The sequence below is a fragment of the Calypte anna genome, chromosome 6 (genome assembly GCF_003957555.1).
Source record: "Calypte anna isolate BGI_N300 chromosome 6, bCalAnn1_v1.p, whole genome shotgun sequence".
NCBI classification, from domain to species: domain Eukaryota; kingdom Metazoa; phylum Chordata; class Aves; order Apodiformes; family Trochilidae; genus Calypte; species Calypte anna.
In genome coordinates, this window is record NC_044252.1 from 5578607 (window position 1) to 5603095 (window position 24489).

At 40.1% G+C, this 24489-nt stretch overlaps 1 protein-coding gene across 1 annotated transcript; it reads left to right on the forward strand.

Moving 5' to 3' along the window:
- The first annotated feature begins 4528 nt into the window (after positions 1-4528).
- Positions 4529-8525, forward strand: LOC103531464 (pulmonary surfactant-associated protein A2). Its single transcript, XM_030453254.1, has 4 exons — positions 4529-4677; positions 6541-6649; positions 7335-7412; positions 8010-8525. Exons 2-4 carry the CDS (start codon positions 6580-6582, stop codon positions 8384-8386), a joined length of 525 nt encoding a protein of 174 aa, XP_030309114.1. The 5' UTR covers positions 4529-4677; positions 6541-6579; the 3' UTR covers positions 8387-8525.
- Positions 8526-24489: the final 15964 nt, after the last annotated feature.

The following is a 24489-nucleotide window of genomic DNA, read 5'->3' on the forward strand; positions in this document are numbered from 1 at the left end:
CACTACCTAAAGGGAAAAAAAAAAAAAAAAAAGGAAGCATCAACACAAATAATTCATCTTCTGTTTCTGCCCCACATTTGGTTCTCTGCAGGGAGCCCATACGACCTGGTCTTGACTCTGTGCAGTTGTCCCTTGTCCCTGGCCAGCATGAAGGAAGAGATAGGATCTGTTCACATGGTCATTTCAAGCAGAAAAGCTTTAGAACCTTCAGAGACATCTAACTGGCTGTATTTAGCAATGGAGGATTGATGCCCAGCATTGCATACAGCACCCCAGCTGATCTGAGAGAGGGAAGGGTCTTTGAACTGGGAAAAGTTGGATACCATGTTGGATGGGTTTCCAAGTGTAAAGCTGAGAAAAGATAAGGCTAAACTAATATTTTATTGTAGAAAGAGTTGAAATGTTACTTAAAGCTATCCCTACCCTCTTGTGTTTAAATGATTAGTGTTTTAATGAGTAAACCCTGTTAGCAATTATTGAGTCTTTAGCTGTATAGATTCTTTGTTAGAGAAGATTACTTGGCATAAGAAAGCATCTTGTTGCAGAAAGAAAAAAAAAATCACTCTACTAACATGGTCTTTCATAGTCATTTCCACCACATTTGTGTTTACAAAATCACTATATAAATCTCTCTTAAAAATCCTGAATCTGTAAAATCATATACATGGCTCTATCCAATATATCATCTATCTCTAAATGGAGTTATACTTCAAGACACTTGAGTGCTTTTTACCCATTTTACAAAAATAAGATTATTTTTCCAGTCAAAATCTCATTTCTATTACATCAATAACCAAATGTAGGTTGGTTACTCAGACTCCAATTCCTTTCTGCTTAAGCCATTACTATTTGAAAAAACCCAACCAAAGCAAACACACACATGCTGCTTAAAACAAAAACTCCTCAGATCCAAAGCACTGCTAGGAAGCACTTTCCCTTCTGTGGTTTGCATGGAGATCTGCAATGTTTCTGGCAACTGAATTAAACTCCTCCAGTTATCTTCATAAAACATTTCCATGTAGGATCCCACTCAGCTCCTCTCTTGCAATGCTCCATCCTTCCCCTTATGCCCCTCTGAAGCAGCTCTGTGTCCAAAACCTTAACTGTGCCTCATACACAAAAATTAAGAGATCAAGGGAACACCTACCAGTTTCCTGACACCTTTATAAAAGACTTTTATCACCTAACTTTGATGAACTTCAGGGGAAAAAAAAAACAACAAACAAACCAAAAGCCCACAACAAAAACAAACAAAAAAACCCACACAAAACCCCAAAAAAACAAAACCCAAAAAACCCAAGTCCAGAATCAACCATCATATATGGAAGAAATAAAATTCCCTAATAAAAGCAATATTCCACAGGCAGGTTTGGAACGTGCTTGTATCTCAAGGGATTGACACGTGGTAATTAAAATCCTGGTGTAGGTACATACTCAGCAGAAGAATGTTACTTGGATTATTCTTTGCAGTTCACAGAGGAACAGAAAAGCATCCAGAAATCACTATTCTGTTCTTTTAGATGGCTTTCATTGTCTGTATATAGTCCTACAAATTTAAACCTTGAAATGCTTAAAATACTTAACAAGCATTTCAGTTTATTTTATATTAAAGATGCAAATTCTGCATGTAGGAACTGATTTTTTTTTTTTTAAATAGACAGAGAGGTCAGGAACAAGTAGAAACAGAGCAAATCATTTCTCTGTTATTATAGAATAAATAATTTTGATAAAATCTTTCCTTAAAAATGCAATGAGCAAATATAATCTCCGGCACATAATGACCACATCAGAAAATTATCCAGGTTAGGGGTGTTTTGGTTTTTTCTTATTTTATAATAATTTGCTACAGAAATGCAATCTAACAGTATGATCTTTAATTCAGGAAATAACTTATTCACTTCTCAAATGCTATAAAGGCAGATTTTGAGAGTTAAGATATTAGTGCAAGTTAAAAGCTCACAAAAATCCAATACCTTCTGAAGAAAAGGGATTGTGTATCATAAGGGAAATTTGTTATTACACTATTTTTAAAAGTGAGAGTTTTGTCTGGCCATAAAAATTATGGATATTGATTTCAGAGATAATTCTTCCAGGTCTAGAGGAATATCCTCTTTTTATAACTGTATAATTTAAGTGTTACAGCTTAAAAACACTATTAGCAATTCTGAGCACTCAAAAACCTCTCCCCCCCACCCCTGTCCACCCATACCCCATGTAAAGAAATTAACCCCCTATTTGAGTAAATAAGTATTGTACTGTGGGTTTAGGGGAATTTTATTTTAAAAAAGAAAGTCCCATGGTTCAAAATCAACCTTTTGTGATCATAGTGACTGACAGAATGTGACACGGGCTGGCAGGGCTTCCTAATCTTGGTTAAACTGGGACCAGTACATCCTGTGCCTTATTTTTTTCTTTTTAAAGCCAAATATAAAGAAAAATAATTTTCTTATTCCTCTGTTTTCCACTTCTATATATGGTGGAAAAATAAACAGGTTTTGCTCTCCAGAATAACCCAGCAGTGCTGCAAGTAATACAAAACAGAGTGAAGCTGAATCATCTCTTTTACATTTATTTGCAGCTTTTTTTTTTATTATTATTTGGAAGAACAATAAGTGCAAATAGGAGAAGAAATATTTGCCACTACAATATTTGTTAGCTGGTTTTGAAACCAGAGCAGGAAGTGGTAGAAGGACTAATGGCTCTATTACCACTCTCAAGAACCAGAGGAAAACAATGTTCTTGGGAGCATTGTGTAATGGTATAACAGACATGTTTGCCTCCACCTCAAATAGTGTCAGATTACAAGTGATTCTTGTTAGCAGAAGTTGAAATTTACTGGTAAAAAAATCATATTAACCTCCAATTCTGCTAACATACCTGGCTCTAAAGCACAATCGATACTTGATGCTTGGAAATGGGAGTAGCACTTTTAAAAATTATAAGAGGACGTGGATTTCAGTTGAAATCCTTTTTTGGAAAAGAAGTGTTGGGTGGAATTTGCCTTAAGGTTGATAAGCCAGGTGACACCTGGAATGAAACTTTCACCCATCTCTGCCCTTGTGGCCCAGGAGCCAAAAAAACCTGCCCAGCAAGGGTATCTTAACCCTTGAGGAGGCTGCAGCAGTGGCACTTAAGATTGGAAAGACAATCTTAAAGAACAATAAAGCAACAAAAAGAACAATTAAACAACAAAAAGGACAATTAAACCTTCTTCTGCAGCTAATGGAGGACAACTACAAAATGTATGAAAGAATAATTTCATCTGGTTCATAAGCATAAGGGGTTTTCTCTCTCCCATTAGAATGATACTTTATTATCAGCAGCTATTGAAGAGAGGGGGTACTGTCTTGTTTTCTTTTTATAAACCCAAAACTTTATTTTCCTGTGTCTTTCAGCTGAACTGGACAAGGTTACACATCAGAGACATTCAGTGACCTCCACTTGGATCATTCTCAGGTAAGTAACTCCAGCAAGATGGCAGTGGGATTTATGAGCACCAATCACACTCTCTACAGGTAAAATTAAGACTTTCAGCTCTAAAAGGCAGATCACAATTAAAAGGAGAAATGTTCAAGTTTGCCATGTATATGTTGCTGAATACTTTGCATCCTGTTTTTAAAGCTCAGGAAAAAATGCCTTAGCCCTTCTTTGAGGAGGGGAGACACAAAATCCTGTAAAATTTATGCTCTTCCTGATATTCAGGGGCTGGGAACTGCTAGGGACAGTCTGACAATAATTAAGAAGAAAAAATGGAAATGCAGAAAGCACAGGACAAGGTGGTAGGCAAGGAAACAACAGCAGAGCAGAAGAAAATCAATATAAACAGAAAATATAAGTAGGGTTGGGGCCATTTAAAAATAAACAGGAAATAAGAAAATCTTTTTCAAGGTTATGTGAAGTGCGACCAGCACAATGAAGGAAAAAAAGGTAACTTTCAGGAGGTTAAGTATACAAAGGAAAGGCTCACAACCAGGCTCATGGATGGAAGACACACCTGCTTCCATAAACAGAAATCCAACTCTAGAGCCTGTATTTCTTGAAGCAGCTACAAAAGGAGTCTTAACTTTTGTCCTTAGTGTGTGTTGCTGTTACCTCCCTACGTTGTGCAATACAACCTGCTCTCAAAATATGGTTCATTTGTTTCACTAGCACTGAAATTTTAAAGCCTCTTCATGATAAATGTGGGAACACAGAAGTTAACTCAATAGTTAGTTAAAAATTGTTTGTTCTTTACCAGATCTGTATATCTGAACTGTGCTGAGCTTTTGTGATATAAAGCAAGGTCAGAAAATAGTTTACAAGTTATGATAGTTATATAGAACATTCATTCTATTAGCCAATCATAGAGAAGCATGGTAGAAATGTAAATATTTTTAAATATCTCTTTATTTTAGCTTGCTCCAACTTGTCAATACGCTGATGAAAACTGAAAGAAGAAAAGTTGAGAAATTACCAAATCTACATTAATTCTTCTCATTAGTCTATCACCCTCCAGGTTTGCCAGGCATCAGTCAGCACACGAAACCCACTGATAAGAGGCCAAAACTCATCATCTTCTTGCACTTTCCTATCCTACAGTTTCTCCTGGATGCAGCTGAAGTGCTAAAATTGTTCTCAGCACAGAGGCAAAAACCCACATTCTGCCAGTAACCTTTCCAGGACTCCTCTGGATTCCAGGTAATGGCTTGTCTCATGTTCTTTGGTGTGGTTTTTTCCATAAAACAATTAGAAAAATTCAGCCAAAAGAATCTTAAGAGCAGTAAGTCAAACACTTAAAAGGTAAGAAATAGGAAATTTAACAAGAAACTTGAAGCAGAGGTTACTCATGAAAATTTAAAACAGCCCTTTTCTGCCAAGGTACATACAACTGGGCACTGCTTATTTATTTTTCACAGTGTTGGTGCCTTTTCCAGGGCACTCAAAATGAAATGCTGGAGGTCTTAGGCTTCTGCGGGCACATCAGCATCACCACCAAAGGGCTCTTCATCAATTGTTAAGGTAAATACAAAGGTGCAGGGTACAAGTGCAGACTGCTTGTGGAGGTGAACAAGGCTTGCTTAGTTCCATCTTAGACTAACATGGATATTGCTCAAGTTCCCTCAAAGGACCCATTCTCAACAACTGACTCAGCCTGACACCACAGGGATGATGTGACTGCATCTTGTTTGCACTGGAACACAGCCTGAAACTCCTTTCCTAAATCTCTCCATTGACAGAAGCAGCTAAGAGTACCTTAGAAGTGCATGGCAATGAATTTCCACCCCAGCAATGCCCTGCACCTCAAGTCCTCTGTCCTTACAGACCAGGTTTAGAGCAGTTTTTTTTTCTCCACTGAAAGGTCACTGTTCTCTTGGATAAAACTTCCATAATCCTGTAAAACTGTTACTATTTATGACATATATAAGCTTCCCCTAGAATATTCTGTAGGTTACCCTAAGTATGTGCTTCTATGGCTCTTATCTCTGCAGAGGTGCCATTTGTTTCCAGCTTTGCTGCTCCAGCTATGAGATTCTGTTTAGTTACAAAACATCAGGAATTGTCACTGCCAGGTCCTCAGTCTCTAGTGAAATGATGGTGGTGTTCCTGGTGCATATTGTATTGTTTTGACTTATCTTCAACTTACAATTTAACATTTACACAGCTGCTCTCTGGAAATATGAGGTATTTCAAATATGTATTGAGAAATGGCTTTGTTCTGCTCCAGGGCTCATGTGTTCTTTAAATGTGTGAAAGTGCTTCTACAAACCAAGAAAGTACCCTCAAGTATTTTCCTCACTTTTTAAGTATGTTTATCTCTTGAAGAAAACAACCCCCTTATCAACCAAGTTAAATTTGATGACATTTCTATTCATATGCAAATTCATATCACATTACATGCTCTTTGTATTTTCTGTAGATAACAGGGTTAATCTCAAATTACAGCTCCTATAAATTAGATCATTTAATTAGTCTTTATTTCATGCTGGAGCTGCTAGGTAAGTTGAACATCTCGAATTAGGTTTGCATTTGCATTTTATCTTCTTAAACCATATTACAAACCTTTCATGTTATACTTTCTTTTTGTCTCAACAATTTTACAAAACTTTCTATTTTTTCAGACGATATTGCCTCAGGTAAAGACATTTAAAAACTGATGCCACAATGGAAGAATAAGAATTAACAATTGTTTTACTCTTAACCAACAGCTTGTCCCATTTAACCTGGCTTTCTCTCACTAAAGCAGACATGGCTTTTGCTCCCTTGTAACATAAAGACTGAAGCTGTAGCTTTTGCAAGGGAAAAATGGTGTACATCTGCTGTACACACACACAGAAAAAGCTTTAAAGGGGATGGTGGTTGTTGGTTTTTTTCAACTCTGTAGCTTGAAAGCTTAAGTAACAGAGTGAGACTCTTGGAAAAAATTATTAGAAATAACTCAGCTTTGCAACTACATCAGTGGCATGCATGGCACTGAGAGCAAAGCTTAAGGTACATAAAACTTCAAACCCAGACAACAAAATTCTGAAAAAATATCATGTTTATGTTTGTTGTTCATTACAGGATTCTGGCCTGGAGAGGACTGCTGTGGGTTTTACAATAATGCTGCCTCCACAGCTGTTCCACAAAATCCTAGGAGTGGCTTTCTTTGTGCTCCCATGGTGTGCTCAAGGTAAGCCAGCAGAAACTCATTCACTGCCTGATTCTGGGCTCTCGCCTAAATATCAGATAAATTCAGGTTTTATACCAAGTGCATGCAGTGACCATCTCCATTTTTATCTAGATGTACTGCTGTGTTCCATTGGTATGCTCTGTAAAGTCAGTACTATGCTGTATAATCTGATGTGGGTTCTGCTTGATAGAAAGAAGAGACCTTTATTAATTCTTTGTGTTTAGAATGTAGCTTAAATCTCTCCTGCTTAATGATGAAATGGTTAAGAAAGAAAACACCATTTCCATAGACACGTATGAAAAAATCTGTTGCTAGGTGTTAGGTTTTAGCTTCAAGTGCTTGAACAGCCTGAAGGATTCTGTCAAAAAGCCCAAGATACAGTTAAAAATCAACTAAACCTACTGTACAAGTGCCAATGTTTTTCCTGGACTGGCTCAGTCAGAGGGGGAACTCAATTTGCTAATTCAAGTTTCCCATAAACATCACTGCTCTGCAGGTGGTTTCCAGGAATAAATTCCCCATCCTTACAAAGACCCATGTGTAAAAATATCCCCAAGTTAAAACACAGCTGTTTTAGTAGACTAAAACAGGTCAAACAACTTAAATGTTAATACTAATTTCACAAGTGTTATCTTGAAAGCTAAGACTCAAACTGTAAGTGCATAACAGCTCTTTCTATCCATAGCTGTCCCACCACTGGATTATAATGAAATGGGAGATGTTGTTCATCAATTAGAACATCGGGTGTCCAAGCTTGAAGAAGGTAATTTATCTGCCTTTACTTCTGCTGTAGCTGAATTGTTAAGCATTAGCAAAATGAGCAACAAAATGGCTTCTAAAAAAAAATTTCTGCAATTTTATTACATTCCATTTATATTTTGCTCCCTGGTAGACAGGACAAGGATATGAACATTTAAAAACATAAACCAATCGGAACCAGATCATATCTGTGATCCTACCCACTCAATGATTTCTATACTTCATACCCTTGTATTCTGCAAACCATCTCTGAGAGCTTATACAAAGTCCAGGGACTCAAAGAATAATATACTTTTCCCAAATTTAGAATTCCTTACTCCTTTTCCTCCTTCTTCAAACTCTGTCATGTATCACCTGTTTCATTTTCTGTGTATTTGTTTTTCTTTCTTCCCCCCCATCTTTTCAGATCTCTTCTGGCTTTTGGGGGTTGTCTTTTTTTCTATTTTCCTTTTTTTTAATCTTTGTTTTCAAGTTTTCATCTCCTTTACTGTGTTCTGGGCTAACTGTAAAGTTATGGAAGGAAACAGCAGGAAGTACGATTGGCAGCAAAGAGACAACAAAACAATGCATAAAAGCTTAAAGTTTTCACCTCATCTTGCAGTCCTCCACTTGGAAAAGATGATAACAACATCAGGAGAAAAAGTATTTGCTACCAATGGGGAAAGAGCCGATTTTGATACTGCAGTGAAAAAATGCAAAGAGGCTGGAGGGTCTATTGCCAGTCCAAGGAACCCCAAGGAGAACGATGCCATTCTCTACTTTGTGAAAAAGTTTAATACCTACGCCTACCTGGGGATAAAGGCATCTCTGATTCCAAGCAAGTTCCAGTTCCTGGATGGCACCCCACTGACATACACTAACTGGCATTCAAATGAACCTTCTGGCAAAGGAGAAGAGGCATGTGTGGAGATGTACACTGATGGTACCTGGAATGACAAAGTGTGCAGAAAGAGTCGCCTTATTGTCTGCCAGTTTTAGTTGCTTCCCCTCACTTCTCTCTGGCAGGCTTGCTGGAGCAGGCTTTCCTATCCCTTGCCTCTTCACTTGTAGCTTGAGCTCAGCTAATGCAGCATGGAAAAGCCACACTTCTCCAGCCTGATTTGTCTTTTAAACACCAGCCATAAAGAGAAAATTACTTCTAGCAAGAATGGTGGTCATTTTGTCTGTTCTGTTATTCACTGCCCACAGGTTCCTACTGCTCTGTTAACCTGCTGACTCACTGCAAAAGTAAAAAAGCAGTTTTCTTAGGCACATATCTAAAGTTGCATGTGGCCACAAGATCTTCCAGCACCCCTAACTTGTGTATGTTTTGATCCTTCCTATAAATTTCCCTTACCAAACCTACCCATACAGACACTCCTGCTGCCACTGATGTTGCTCAGCCTGTGTCTCCTGCCATCCTCACCTCTAATCCCATCCCTTAGAGAAGAAATTAAGCAGTGCTGCTAAGGGTGACACTGAGCTGTGAGTGCTCAGCTACCTTGTATTTCCTATGGGAAACCTTTAGGGAAGAGGTCTCTAACCCTCACATGCCTGAAAAGTGGTGACAAGAAGTCACCTTGTCCTGAGCTGCTCCATCAACTCTTAATCCCTTTCCTGCCTCAGTGGTAGCAGCACAAGAAGCCAGAGGTCCCATGCCACATGGGATGAGCATGAAGAAAGCACACAGGAGCTGACATGAGTTTCGGAGCCCTGGGGTTTGGTGAGATAAGAAAGCCATTACAAGGCAAATATTTTTTCAAGCTACATTGTAGAGAGATTCAGCTACAGCTGGTTTGTGGGCACCAAAGAGCTGCTTGGCAAAACCTGATTGGAATTCCCATAGAGCTGAACTTGGTGTTGATGCCTGTGTTTTTAAAGCAGCCTATACTCTGCACTCACTGCAGAAGCTGCTCAGAGCTTGCAAACTCCAGGTGAAAATAAAGGATTAAGACAAAGCTTTGCTACTGGTATCCAGTCACCTACTGGAGCTGAGTAATTCCTAAGGCCAAAGGCACAGTCGTGCATCATAACAAGCACATCCAGAGTTGTCTAGGATTTATTTCCTTTCCTCTGGGGCAGTTGATTTCAACATAGCTTAGGCAATAGAGGTTCAGCTCCAGAACATGGTTCAAAGGCTGTCTAGGGCATGCCTCCATGTACAGCAAGCCAAAGGCCTGGCTCTCAGTCACAGACCCACACAAACTTTGCTAGATCCAGCCTGGCCGTGGAGAGTTCAGCAAGGAAACCTTCAGCTCCAGAGCCATCCCTGCTCCTCTCTCCCTCTGAGCTCCAGGAGGGCAGAAGAGCTGCAGTGTGCAGGTACCTGGGGAGGGAAGGAAAGCTGCTCCCATCTGGGGGGAGTGCAGGGCTCAGCACAGGGGCTGCCTGGAGCCTCACAGCTGAGCACATGGCTGGGATTTCAGAGCAGCAGCTGGCCAAGCACAGCATTCCAGCCCAGGCTAAAAGTCACTTACTCAAATACATTCTCACCACCTGCTCTGTGTCAAGGCATGGATCTTCATGCCTTGTTCATGGCCTTTGTTCAGCCCTCTGCTTCATGTCATGGTCTCCAAATCATTCTTGCTGCTATTCTCTGCAAACTAACCAATTTATCTTACAGGTGCTTGCTTAGGATGATGAATGCAGCAAGGCTAATGTCAAACCACCACACCTCTCTTCTGGAATAATTTGGTACCTGCAGGTGGTCTGCTTCACAGGTTAATTATTCACTTTAGCAATATTCACATCCTTCATCACAATAATGCATACTAAATGGGACAGTATTTCCCTGTTCCAGGAACCAACCCTTGCAGAGAGGAAAGCTGGGAGCTAAGTGCTTGGTTTATCCAATGCATCTAACTCAGCACAGAGTCCACAAGCTGTGAACTAAAGCCCTATTTCTGCACACCACAGCCAAAATATAAACCTCTGAACCCTCTATCAGGTAAAGTCTAGGTAGACTCACTTATGTTGCTATGTTAACCCAGCTGAAACAGGTATGTAGAGAGGAAATAAGGAGTTAGGAGTCCATAGAAACTGTTCCATTTTCAGGCTCTATTTTTACTTGCATGTTTTGCAGCTCATCAGTATCTGCTTGCACCCATCAGCTCACCCACCCACCCACCCACAGTCTGCAGCCTTGCATGACTCCTGTTGTGAAACTACTCTGCAACCAGGAAACAGGAACACAGGCATCACCTTGCACTGTAGTTTTCCACTCATCATATTCCAATGAAGATTAGGAAATTTACTTTAACATCAGCCTGAGAATGAGGTTGGACCCCCCTCAAAACATTTAAAGCCACATTTTTGTATATCCAGGAGGTTACAGAGTCATCTCAAAATTACAGTTAATTGTAAGTATGTGAAAGAAAGTGGCTGCCTGTGATGTCAGTGTAAAAGATCACAGAAGCTTTTCTGTGAAGAAAGAAGTGTTCCCCCATCAGCCTGCATTTGGGCATTTTCCCCTGTAGCCTCCCAGGGAAGACTGTGAAGGACTGAATGTGTTACTCCACAGCTACAAGACCTCATTCAGACCTTCTAGCTACCTGTGGCACTAGTACCTAAAACTGAGAGCACCTAAAACTCCAAACAAGGGAAATATTTCTCACACTGCCTGGAGCTGGTCCCTCCAGCAACCCTGCTGGCACAGCAGGTAGGTCCAGAACTAGTGGAGCTGATGGATTTGGCATTTGGGATCTAATTGATTTTGTAAATCTGAGGGCAGCACAGCATCCTCTGATTTGCAGAAAGACTCTGAGGCTGGCAACTCTTTACTGCAGAGTTATTTTCTGAAGTACTTATGAACTTATTTAAAAAGCCTAATCCACTCTATCCTATCCTTAAAAGCTATCTGTGCCTTATAAGACAGCCACCATTTGATGCTATTTACCACTGCTTGTGCATTTACTGGGCCACCCAGCTTGCTGACAAACCAAACTGTGTCATGAGGTTCAATTTTCAGCCAATGCAGAGCATCACTTCCAAAGGTAAGAGCAATGCCACCACTGCCAGGATTAAAATATTATTAATCTTACAAGTTTTTTAAAGGCAGATAAGCAGATTTCTTGGAAAGAATCTTTAAAAGAAATTTGTTTTGGCAAGATCAGTGAAATATTAGTGTCAGTTATTTAGAGATGCATAACTCTACTGGGGGGAAGGGTTACTGAATCTGCCTCGTACAGTTGAAAACTCTTTTTCCCCCCAAAACAAGTGTTCAGAAAATAGTTTTTAATTCTATAAAAATATACATCATGTGAAAAATTATTCCAAGCAGGTTTTTTCTGTAAAAATACTGGGTTTTTGCCACTTAAGCCACCTTGAGGTCTACAGGGACGTGTTTGAAGTCTGAACTTTGGTTTCAGTGGGTGTAAACACACATCCCTTTGGACACAGCCATTCCAAGACAGAGTTGCACTGACTTCAGTGTCACCACTTACAGGTCTTCAAACGAGGCTGCAGTTTGGTGTTCACATCTTTCCTTGGGATCAGATGAGTGCCAGATGCTGTACAGTGTACAGGTAAGAGGGCCAGACCACATAATGCCACCTCCACAACAGGCAGAGATGGCTTAGTAAAGCCTCTGAAAATGTTTGTGTGCTTTTTCACTCCATAAAATAGATACTGACTGTAGCCATGATTTTAAGTATTTGAATACAGCCAGACTTGTAAGTATCTAGTGCCTTGTTGAATATATGTAGTCAGAAGAGAGCTGAAAGTAGAAACCCTTTAAGTCTGCTATAGCATTAGGGGTATTACCCCTCATGCTCTGAAGGATGCATGTGCTACTCATTAAATAACTCAGATTCTGACTGGTTATTATTATCAGATCATTCACTTCTGAGTAAATAAGATGATATAGAAGAAAAGGTCAAGTGGTTTCCTGAAAAAAAAATGAAACCCAACACATTTTTCATGACAAGTGACTGTCTCCTAAAGCAGCTGATGCATGTGGGAGCAGCCAGCTATTGTTTCAGTGATCCTGAGCAAACTGTGATCAGCACACAACAGCTTCACCCTTTCTTTGAAAGGATTGTGCCACTTTAAGAACACCAGGTGGGAGGTGATAGAGGCACCACTGTACAAACAAGTACCTGTGCATGCTGCTCACCTGAGCCTCAGAGCTGAGGGAACACAGTCCCTGCCCTCCCTGGTCCCTCTGGCAGGTTGAACACCACCTCCTCTAACACACACATACACACACACTCGTTGCCTGACAGAAGGAAGACACCTAAAGTGGCTCAATTTTTTATCTGCAAGACTTACAAGACACCCTGAGGACAGTGAAAAGGTAAGAGTGGGCAAAAAAAAAAAGAGCTGAGTGGCTGCAAGACCATTGCATCTTTAGATAGAGCCAGGACACATTTCAAGCAGTCAAGTGGACAAAGATGCAATCAACTCAAATTCAACCACTTGCTGTCCTTTCTGCAAAAATAAGGGTTAGATAAATGATTTCTAATTTGATTACAAGGTTGCCAGCAGGAAGGGGATGAAGACGAAAATATAGAGTTGTTATTCATGTAATTTAAGCTCACTAATAATCAAAATAGTCTGCTTAATGGTTATGGAGTTATGTCTGTTAAGTTCACTGCATAATGCAATCCTTATTTTTCTTTCAAAGTTAGCAAACCATCAGCTGGTATAGATCTATGCAAAAGTGTTTAAGTATTCCAGAAGTAAATTATTTGACTTAGAGGTGTATATAACCCCCAGTGCAATATTCTTGTGAGTCAGAAAACTAATAGACATATGCTGGGAACTCCAAGATAACAAAGCTGCCTTATTAGATGAAATTAAAAAAGCAGAATTTACATGTCCAGAAAGAGAGACTTCAAAGAGCAGTAGAGGAATACTCCTGCTGCATTTTATCTTGCATTGTTGTCACCTGCTTGCTTTGGGAATGAGGTGAAACATACTGCAACTACAGCCATGATCAGCATAATCCTAGCATTATTATACATGTATAGAGTACTTTTGCATTATTATATATGCCCTGTCTTAATTATACCTTTCTTTTAAGATCTTCTCCCAGATTTTATACCTCTGATTTCAGCACCCAAACTTCATATTGTTTTTAAATTTTTAAGGTAGATTTGCACACTGTAGTGACTTTACTCACAGAAAGCTGAATACACGTAAGCTTTACTTACCAATAAACTGACACAGCAAGCTCTATAAAGCCAGAAATAATTTAAACTAATCTGCAAATATTTCTAATTAGCACTTTGCTCAGTTGTTACCTGCAGAGGAGACATTGATTTATAATACAAGTAAACTCTGATTTTTTAAAATAATTTATGAATTCTCATCACACCCTTGGTGTGAAAGGTTTGTCCTCTAGAGATGAAAGCTGTGGCATAATACCTGAGGTGTTACATAGATAAAATATAGCCTTTTCTATAAGGTACTAAACTCATTAATTTGATTTCTAGTTATTACAGGAGGCTTAAGGAACACTTTGAACTTCAAGTAGTAGTTTTCTTTATTATCACCCTCATTTTGAGTCAGTTACTGTATGAGAACTCCACATCTCAGAACTTGCCCCATTCCTACGATTTTCTATCTCTGCTTATAACATAGTCACAGAAGTGGCATAGGAATTCACTCTTCTGCAGCTGCACACAATTACTGGGCCCACTATGGGTCTTCAGTAGTGATGATTTCAGGAAACTAGTCCAGACATGTGTAACCATCTTAAAATATTACTAGGAAGCTGGCAGTTATCTTAGAGAAGAAATACACAGCAACACTTGTTTTTCCCCACTTGAAGGCTAAAGATTTAAATCTGAATGGAACAGGAAGCAAAGCAAGTTCATTGCTGTTGCTGCTTTAGCCCTTTTTTCGTTCTTTCACTAAATCAAGTACATGCATGGGAGGTGTTCACAAATCTGCAGAAAGTGTTCTGCAGCTCCAGTTGTATTAAAGCAACAGAGAGTAAATACATAAGAAAACACCTCACCACATTAAGTGCTATAAACCCCTTTTGTATAAGAAACCAGAAATTCCATATCACAGATCTGGTTTCATCTGATACACTCAGTGAGCACATATTTGTGGAACTGCTGACCTGCTAAAAATAACTGCATAGAGATAACTAAAATTCAGCCTTTATTTCAGATACAGGTTTTCATCAGGTACCACTGATGGTGGGTTTTTCATTGAATCTGAATGCATTAACCTCCACCAGGAGATTAATCTCCACTTTGCAAATTAGGGATTGAGCACTGTCACTTGATGACACAAAGATAAGTCTGTGAGCAAGGTATTTCCAGAAGTGCTAATACAGCTACATTGTGTAGAAGTTGTTTTGTACAGTCTGCTTCAGTAATAATGAAAATGCAAGGACCCTGCCTTGGGGGATGGAGAAGGAAAAGGGAAGGGTTGGACTCTTAAGTATTCCTGAACACAACAATGAAAGGCCCAGAGCTCTTGTAGAAAATTCATCCTGGCTGATTGGTCTGTCTTAAAGCCATTATATTTTCTTTGCTGTAGGAACAGGTTTTTTCCTTTCCTCCCCCCAACATGGAATGTGGAAGAGGCAAACAAATTGTGATGACAAGCAACACAATAAACACCAGTGTCCTGCTGCTTCAGGGGCAGCACTGAAACCAAAACTCCCAGCCCCTGTTTCCAGCCAGGTCTTTGCAAATGATATCACTGAGATCCACGTGCCTGCATTTGTCAGGATTTCCTTGGCTCCAAGAACATCTGGGGTAGAACCTCTCACTGGTGCCAAGATTTTCAAGGAACACTAGAAACAAAAACCTTAGAGCAGGCCACCCAGCACAAAGTTAAACGCTGAATTCACCTGTTTGAACATCAGTCAAGGGTTTTATTTCCTTGATGTACTTCCATAAATATTCAGACATGCAAACATAAGCAACTCTCAGCCTGAGGCATGTTTATGGTTGCTTTACAAATATTTAGCAGCAAGGGTTTTACTCAATGAGAGGAGCACAGGGTAGTTCAGCAGTGGGGAAGTTGTTCTGTGGCAAGAACCAAGGTTCTCACTTGCCTGAAGTCAACAACTCCAGAAATCATTTAAAAGTCACAGGCTTTACACAGAATCAGTTCTTACCAACAGCATTTTAATACTGATGTAAACCTGAAACACTGTTTTAGGGAAGATGAAAGAACTGCAGCTTTCCTGTTGGAACCCATGATGGGGAAAGACAGTTTTTGCCCATATTTCTTGTTTGATTCCAACAGAGTATTTTGCACTCAGGTGCTTTCTGATTAACATTAAGTGGCATAGTTACTAGTCAGAATATCCTGATAGGAAAAAACTTCAATTCACTGAAATGAAGCAGGCTTATCTGATTTTGATGCATTCTACCTTTTAGTTTCTGCACTTAATTTACAAGACTCACAAATATTTTTTTAACTTGTTTTTCTGTTCCCAGAAGTTAGCCAGAAGGACTAGATTCACAACCTTTCCAAGTAGAGAGAAAAAAATTAGTACAATGGTAAATTATTTCAAAGTTTGGAGGGAGACATATGAATAGGTTCAGACAATTCAGACCCAGACCATCTTTCTGTCCCACACGTGACAATCAGAAAAATCAACTGAGAGCAAGTAACAGCCTGGGAGGCCACCACCTCCCACAAGCATCTTGTTTGGGTATCTTCTCATGTTAAAGTCACCCCATAAGCTTCTTATGGGGGCTGTCTTGAAGCTTTACACTACATAATGCAAATCAGAAGATTCATACTTTTTTTTGCATACCAGTAATTATACATTCAGAATTTGGCCTCATCATACAAAGTAGAGCTTCCCCACCACAACCCAATTGTAATGAGAGAGAAATACATCTGGGTTTTTAAGATTTTCCCTGCTGTTACTTCTCTAAAAACAAAAGATACCAACGAGTAACTTGGAGAAAAAATATGCAGGATTAGTGGGGGGAAAAAAATATTTTACATAGGTTGATTACAGCTGAATCATAAGTTTACATTCCATACTGCAAGGCCTGCAGCAGGCAGCACAGGAACTCCTAAAGAGCTTTGGCTGCTGGGAAAAGACTGGGCAGGTTCCTTGTAGGGCAGAAGCCACAAGGCAGCTGTCTCAGCTGCAACCTCCCCATCCACGTCACCGGAAAACCCATGTCAAAGAGTAAATCACCTGTCTGTCTATATGTGGGTTGTTTGGGGTTTTTTTGGTTTTTCCTAATAATCAAAAGTTAAGGTTTAAAAAAACTAGCCGACAATATTTTCTGGCTTTTTTTATAGAGCTGGCAAACATCAGCTAAATATACTGTAGTGCAAATCTTCTGTTTCCTGCTTACATGGCCCTCTGCAACAGTTGTGTGCCATGATCTTAAAGATATTAAAATTTATAAATGGATCTGTGACAAGATAAGGGGAGCAGTGAAGCAACCCACAGCACATATTTTTCAAAGGCCTTTTTTAGACAGACATCTGCAGATAATGAAGAACAACAGCTTCATTTCCAGAGTTATGCAAGGTTATAATTTTGTTTCCTGCAGAAGGCTGTACAGATAGAATTCTGATTTTTCTAGGTGCATTCTGCCTGCTATGCTAAGATGACCCCTTGTTTAGCACTCAAAAAAATCTTCCGTAAAATACAACTCAGAAAAAACCAACCAAACAACTAACTCATTTAGCTCTGGGAAAATCTTAAATGAAATATTGGAAAAGCAAAGTACAACCAGAAATTACACTTCTAATAGGCCTCTTTTCCCCCTGCCCTTCTCCCCAAATACCTTCATTATTGTATACTTTTGTAAAGTAATATATTGCTTTCAGCTCCAATTGTTGCAGAGGCCTTTACTCTTCTACCCAGATTTTAAATTAAGAGGATAGATCTAGAGCATTCTTTACTGCAAAATATTACTGTTCAGAGACTAACTTGATATGCTCACACAGAGGGTTTCAGTTGAGATAAAGAACTTGCAAAGCTTCAGTGACAATGTGTATTTATTCTAGAAGAAACACCATTACTTTTGTATTTCTAGAGCTGTGTTATGTTTGACCACTATTTTTATTTATTCTTGCCCTTCTGCAATCAAACACTGTCAATGTGGGAAACACTTCTTTAACTGAGCAGTCCCAGAGCTATTCCAGATGTGCTGAATGCAAGAGCTTAGAAGGGTCTGAGCCATGTCCTTGGGCACAGCACCTCAGTGTAGCAGACTCACTTTTCAGGGCATCTACTTTGATTAGGAATGGATTCTGCTGTCATGAGTGTACCTTATTTGCAATGTATCCGACTTAAAAATCTGCAATACTGATGTATGGCATAACTCTCTTGTCATAGAGGAGAAGTTATGGAGAGCTGCTGATGTATTCAGCCCCCAACCAACCAAACCTGCACATCACCTTTGGGCTCTGCAGGACTCACAAGCTGAGAGCCCAATGAAAACATGAGCACAGAAGGAAAAGCATAGAATAAGTAAGTGAAGAAAATAGTTTAGGGACATCATAAGACTTACTATCAGTTATGGGCCATCAGCAGCTTTTCCAGCTGAAGCCTTTTTAGTCAACAGCTCTGAGAGGCAAACAAGGCCTTTGGCAGAACTGTTGCTTTTTACAGCCTTCACTTCTTGAAGCTTTCTCCACACTGTCATAGACCTTTCCATCACTTCCCAGTTGCTTCTGCAATAGCACCCTCACCATTAATTTCAGACTGCAGAGCATTTCAGCTCCTCAGAAGGAGCAAGGCAGACAGACACCCAGCAGTGCTTCCCAGTCAGTGTTTTTCCTAGCAGACACACATATGGCTCTTCTGTCCAGCCTTTTTTTCACTGCCAGTGGTATGACTCCCAGGACAGTCATCCCTTATCCAAGAATAGTGTCCCATTGTCTTCTTCCCCAAGGGACAAAGCAGAGATGCCTTCCCTGAGGTGCTTCTCTGTGTGCTCCAGCCCACCTCACCTCTCTCACCCCAAACCATGGGGTTTACTTTCTCAGCAGAGGAAGAGAGCTTTCCTTCATCCTCAGCACCCAGGACCTGTTTCTTACAAGAATGTTATATAGTTCAGCTGAAGATTACTCAAAGTCTGTTTTGTGGAGGTTTCACTGGTGTGACCTTCCTTATCAGCTAGGATTTAAGGAAAGGGGCAATGATCTGCTCTCCTCCTCACCAGATCAGGCTGCCAGAGAAGCAGTAGGTGCTCTTACTGGCTTTTTTTCCCTTAGCCAGGTGCTAGTGAGGGATCAGTAGAGCAGAAAATAGAGACAGGGAATTCCCCATGCAATCAATTGCTGAATGACTGCTTGTCCAAACGGGAACTACAGTGAACTGAAAAAAGGGAATGAGGAAGAGGATGAAATAAACAAGAACTGAAATAAAAGCTGGAGAAGGAAGCAAAAGCAGGAGCAGCAAGAGAAAGAAAATTGAATTAGAGGACAAGATGCCCACCTCTGCTATTCCCAGCACAAGGGAGGTCCCTGAGCAGCCCTTCTCCCACAGCTGCCTCACATTTACCTCCCACAGCTGCCTCACATTTACCTTCATCCACCAACAAAGAAGAAGGAGGAAAATCAACAGTGCCACAAGAACGTTCAGAACATCACACAGCCCCCATCAATCAGAGCTACAGGTCTGAGCAGGTGAAGGCCAAGCAAAATCAAGCAGCCATTTTGTAGCTTGGCGTGGTCAGCTGCAGGGAACAAACCTGGTGGACAACATTCCAGCCATAGTTACCAGTCCTGCCCTGTTTCAGGTATGTGACTCAGGGAGGCAGCAGCCCTGAGTTAGGGATGCTTCACCCTCCATAGTTTTCTCTAGTTCCCAAGACTTGTCATTAACCTGATCTGTAGAAGTCAAAACAGCTTTTGAAGAGATGAGGCTTCTGGAAAGATCTCTGCACTGCTGCAAGGCAGAGACAGACCCTGGCTGGGCTCTCTAGCCAAGGCTGGAGAGAAAGCTTGTTTTTCACTGTCAAAGTCTGCATCACTCACTCAAAAAATGCTGAATCAGCACCACAATAGTAAGAGGACAAGGTAAAAACAAAGTTTAAACTGAATAGCAGAGCCCAGTTCATTCAGCAGTCAAGAGAAACTCCAGTACCTGGAGTTTGCCTGGCAGACACCTGGGCCTTCATCTTGTGGGAGCATCACCTAAACCCAGGCATCTGCTACTCCTCACAGGCCACAGCAAAAAACTCAGAGCTGAGAGCAATTTTAACAGTGCTAAGCCACAAAAAACCCATCAGCAACTCACTAGCTTCCCATGTACACTCATATTTTTCTACTCTTTTCAAATAAGCATATTCTAGCAGCCCTGTTTCAGTCTTCTCCTTCTTGTAAAGGTCAGGATTTAGTGACAGAAACCCATTATCCCGCTGCCTCTGAAAAACAACAGACTAACCTGAGATCTCCTCTGGTGAAATGGAGGGTAAAGTCCTCAGAAACCCTCCTGAATCCAGGGGACAGGGAAGGGTAAGAAGTTGTGAGGAAAAAAATATGGCTGGGTCTTTGGCCACCACCTTTTATACACCCACCCACCTCGTGGCTTCCTTATGGCTTTCAGGTGTGTGGCTCCAGTGCCGAAGGACCCACACTGAGCCCTTGATTCACCAGGACACAGCTGGGAACAATCCCAGCCGGATTTAACTCCTTCCTAACTGCTCTGCTCTTTCTGTTTTGGAAAACTTGAAAAGACTTGAAAATTACTAACTCTGCATCTCTTCTGCACCTATACCCCAGTGCCTGGCTGCTAAAACCTCTCTGCAAACAAGCTCATGCTTGCTTGATTAAACCATTTCAAATAGAAATCAGATTTAAACAGATATACCATTTTTACTAAGCATTTCGTTCACCTGTAGGCATTCTCAGACCACATAAGTTCTTTATGAAGTGTTCACTGAAGCTCTCTCACAAACAAAAATCATAGGAAAAAAAAAAAAAGATATAGAGAACACATTCTGATGGCAGATAACTTACATTTTGCCCTTCTTCTTGTTAATGCTTCACAGAGACTCTCAAGGGGACAGAGAGAGAAAGAGCAGGAGCTCTTCTGGGGCCTGCAGCCAGAGAAAATGGGTTTGTTCTTCAGGATATGAAAATAAAAGGCAAAAAGCTGACAGCCCTATGCTGGGTTTTAAAAACCCCAAACATATCTCTACAGTCCCGATGCCTATTTTCGAGGTAGTAATGCAGCGGGGTTTTTTTGGCTTTACAGCTTCAGACTCTTGACATGGAGGAAATCCTGGTGGAAACGATCCTGCCCCCCTGGGAAATTCTGCTGGTCATTTTTGCTGCAGTGCTGGTCATGAGTTTCCTGATGATTCTGCCTCCTGCTGCCGTGGTCATCTGGAGAATGAAGCGTGTGCCAGAGATCTCGCTGCATGGCTCGGTGTGAGCCAGCCCTGCTACCAGCTGGGTCCCCACCATCCCATCTGGGGACAGGTCAGGATGACAATAGCTCTCAGGATGACAATAGCTCTTGGGATGACAATATCTCTCAGGATATTACTGCCTAGGATCCAGCCAAAAGCAATGGGTTTCCAGGTCCTGTGAAAGGAGGCTGCATAGAATTTTGTCTTCATGTACAAAACTTCTCAGCACTTTGCCTTCCATTTTTTGGCTTCATTTGTAATTCCTTTTGTTGTAATTACTTTTACTTGTAATTACTTGCAATTACTTCTGTTGTAATTACTTTTGTTCCTAGACTGTCTTTCTTTCTTGCATTATAATGGACTGAAGAGAAGACTGGAAGAGAAGTGAGCATTATACAGCGTTGTATTCTCTTAGCTAATATTAAGAAATATTATTTTTCTATAGCTATAAATATTATCAAAACCTTTTTGAGTTGACTAGCAGCTCTGCAGGTGCAAAGGCATACAGTACACACTGGGCAGGTAGTGGGTTGGTCTGGTTGAAAACTAGAAAAACCTAACGTGGAATGGTGCAATAAATAAGCATCATGTGTTTCTTTGGTCTGGTCTGAAAACTTAATGGCCTAAACCAATTTTTGTTTCTCTGCTTCTGTATGAATTTTCTCCTTCTTTTTTTTTTTTTTTTTTTTTTTTTTTTTTTTTTTCTCTTTTTTTTTGCAAAAGAAAAAGTGCCAGAACACAAAGCCCTCCTGATCCTGGGGTTACAGAAGGAGTAGGAGGGATGCTTGATGCTCAGACATGCCTAGCCAGACACAAACTCTGAATTAATGCAAACATACAGCAACTTTTGCCTGAATTAAATTATGTAAATTTACTCTGGAAAGTAATGTGGTTAAGTTTACTTTAGTTTTTAACTGTGTTGTATAGGCTTATTGGTTCAACTTCCCTTTCTCATATATAAATAATAACTTAGGTGGTGGGCATAGAACAAAATTGCTTCTCTACAAGTTTATGAAAAAAAAAATCTCCAGCTTATTATCAAATTCATGCCACATCATATTAAAGTTTTCCAGCCTGATTCTTCCACTTTATGAGGCACTCATTAACAGGATTTCTAATGTATAGATTTAACAGTTCCTCTTAGTTTACAATTGGTTTGATTTCCTCATGAAATCCAATACTGGCTTTCTTTTCTCTTCTTTTCTTTCCTTTTCTTTTCTTTTTCATTTAAGAGTTAGACTCAATCATCTTCAGGGTGTTTTCCAAACTAAATCAGTCTATGATTCTGTAATTTCATTTGATATAGATTATTCGTTTGCCAGAAATAAGCAAATCCACCAGTGACTGAAAACCAGTTACTTTTCTTTAAGACCACAGCACTCCTGTCTCCAGCACAATGAAGTAACTGCCTCATAGTTCATAAGCAGCCAAAGCACCCAGCTAATCCCTTTGCTGGTATAATTCCCAGCTATGTTCATAATCATATGACTGTTTCTGGGGCCCAAAGAAATCCATGGTTTGTTTGTTTGTTTGTAACGATTGGATTCTGAGTCTGGAAGAGACTGTAATTTTACCTATCTGAATCACTTAACCTATTAACAAGGTAAAGGTCAATTAGATATCATGAACCACACAACTATGCTGTCTGTGTCATTCACAAGAACAGGGAAAAGGTATAGAAGAGAAAGGAAACAAACAGATGAGCTGGCTGTCCTCAGATCTACAGCTTCAGTGTTTGCTCAACAGAAGAAAATTAAAATAAAACCTCAAGCACAGGTTCCACTGAAAACCATGCAAGCAGTAACTAAGCATCTTGTTTAGATTTCATAATAATTCTCATGCACAACTTTTCTGTAGCTAAAGCTACACAAGTGCACTGAATCTCCAGTGCTGTTATCTTCAGGCTTCACTGACACTGAGTACCCAACAGCCTGAGTTTTCTGCCCTTCACACTTCTCACTCTGTGCCTTTGGTTTTCCAGAGCAGACACACACACGTGGGGGATGTCCAGGGGATGTAAAATAGTGAGTGCTCACAGGAGGAAGAGGATTGGAGCAGGAACAAGGTTTTTTTTTTATATTTCATAAGGTGAATCAATGACAAAATATAACCAGCAAGCACTTGGATATTCAGTGATGTTTAAAGCTGTAACCTATATTAAAGTAGGTTGTATCTTTCTGTGGGATGCCCTCTAAGTGAAAAATAAAGGAGATTCTCCTTGAGTTGTCCCACCAACAAACTGCAGTGTTTTGAGTTTGCACCTCATACAAAACATAGCACCTTGGACACCTGTATTTTAAACCTACTTAAACACAGACCACCTCCTCAAGCAGGCACATGAATAAAGAATAATATAGCTACAGTAACTGTTGTGCCTTGCAAATGGTCACAGAAGCAACAACAGGGATTGACTGGTAACTGTAAAGACAACCAAAATTATGGCCCTTTTTTCAGTACAGATGCTCCCTGACAGATGATAGTTTCTGTTAACACTCATTGTGTTTGACTAGTGGCTGCATTGCATGGCTGTGATTCCAATTGAATTCCATTTAGACAAATTTAAACCATAAAAGTGACAATTTTTTTTAAAAACACCTCTACCATAAGATGTGTGATTAAGTTTAGCCTATATATCTGTACCTAAGAGCTGAAGTCCAGTGATGACCTCTAGTTTTTTACCTAAATAAAAGCTGTAGCTATGATTTCAGTGCTCTGCTTCTCTTGTCAAAGTACCCACATCAAATTGCAGATAGCTGATGATCTGTGGAACAAGCACTTTTTTGCTAGTAACCACAGATGATACAATCACCCTCCTTGTCATGGTTGGAGCCATTGATGCCTTGCTCACCAAGCTCTTTGAGGAAGATGTTTGGCTGCTCTCTGAGTTGCAGAGAAGGTTAATGTGTGCAGACACACAGTTGGTGGGGAAATAGGCAGATTTAGCTCCACTGATAGCCATCTCAGAGGCTGGAAAGATCAAAGACAAAAAAAAAAAAAAAAAAAAAACCCAAACCAAAAAAAGCAGGTGAATTATTTAGCTTAGATCTGTCTCGATTTTAGACATGCACTGGCATTCCCATTTTTCCAGATTAAAGAGTGCAACTTGGAATAAAAGTGCCTAGATTACATTTGTTAAGCCTTGGGAAACAATTGCACTAGCAACTATGCACTGTGAACAGTAAAATATCTTCCATTAGCCATAGGGGAGATAAGGTAGATAAACTGGTCTTTTTGTGTGTGTATATATATATATATGCACAGTTATTTTTAAATTCAGGCAACAACAACAGAGACAGACAGCCTGTCCAGTCACAAATTGCTCACTGGTTGCAATGGGAAGAGTCAAACCCCTTGGGCTGCCACATGAAAAAGATCACACAGCCCTTGTTCAATGTACGAGTTTTGTTAAGATGATATCTGTTTACTGTTTAAAAGAAAAAAAAAATTCATTTCCCCACAAACATGGCATACATGTTGTATTTGCTATCCCAAGCTGAAACAGTGATGCTCACCAGCCCACCACCTTCTTTGGGCTGGGAAGTGTAAAGCTGTCATGATTCCTCCTTTAGCAGTTTGCCAGCCCAGCACTGGCTCTCTCAGTGTCACACATGCCATGGTTGTCACACATGCCAAGAAAAGAGCAACTTTTCTTTCCTTCTCTTTTTTTTTAAACAAAAACCAGACCAAGCCTCCTGCCCCTGATTCCAGATGTGTTTGAGAAATACTCACGGTTGCAAAACAGAGAGTGTGTTTCCCACAACATCCTGTGTTGTCCAGGAAAACCCAGTGGCATTGTCA

What these genes read in the sequence shown, in the direction of transcription:
- LOC103531464 (XM_030453254.1), top strand. Translation starts at nt 6,580, where the DNA reads ATGCTGCCTCCACAGCTGTTCCACAAAATCCTAGGAGTGGCTTTCTTT. An exon ending in GCTCCCATGGTGTGCTCAAG is followed by an intron (nt 6,650 to 7,334) that starts GTAAGCCAGCAG and finishes TTCTATCCATAG; the next exon opens with CTGTCCCACCACTGGATTAT. An exon ending in GGTGTCCAAGCTTGAAGAAG is followed by an intron (nt 7,413 to 8,009) that starts GTAATTTATCTG and finishes CTCATCTTGCAG; the next exon opens with TCCTCCACTTGGAAAAGATG.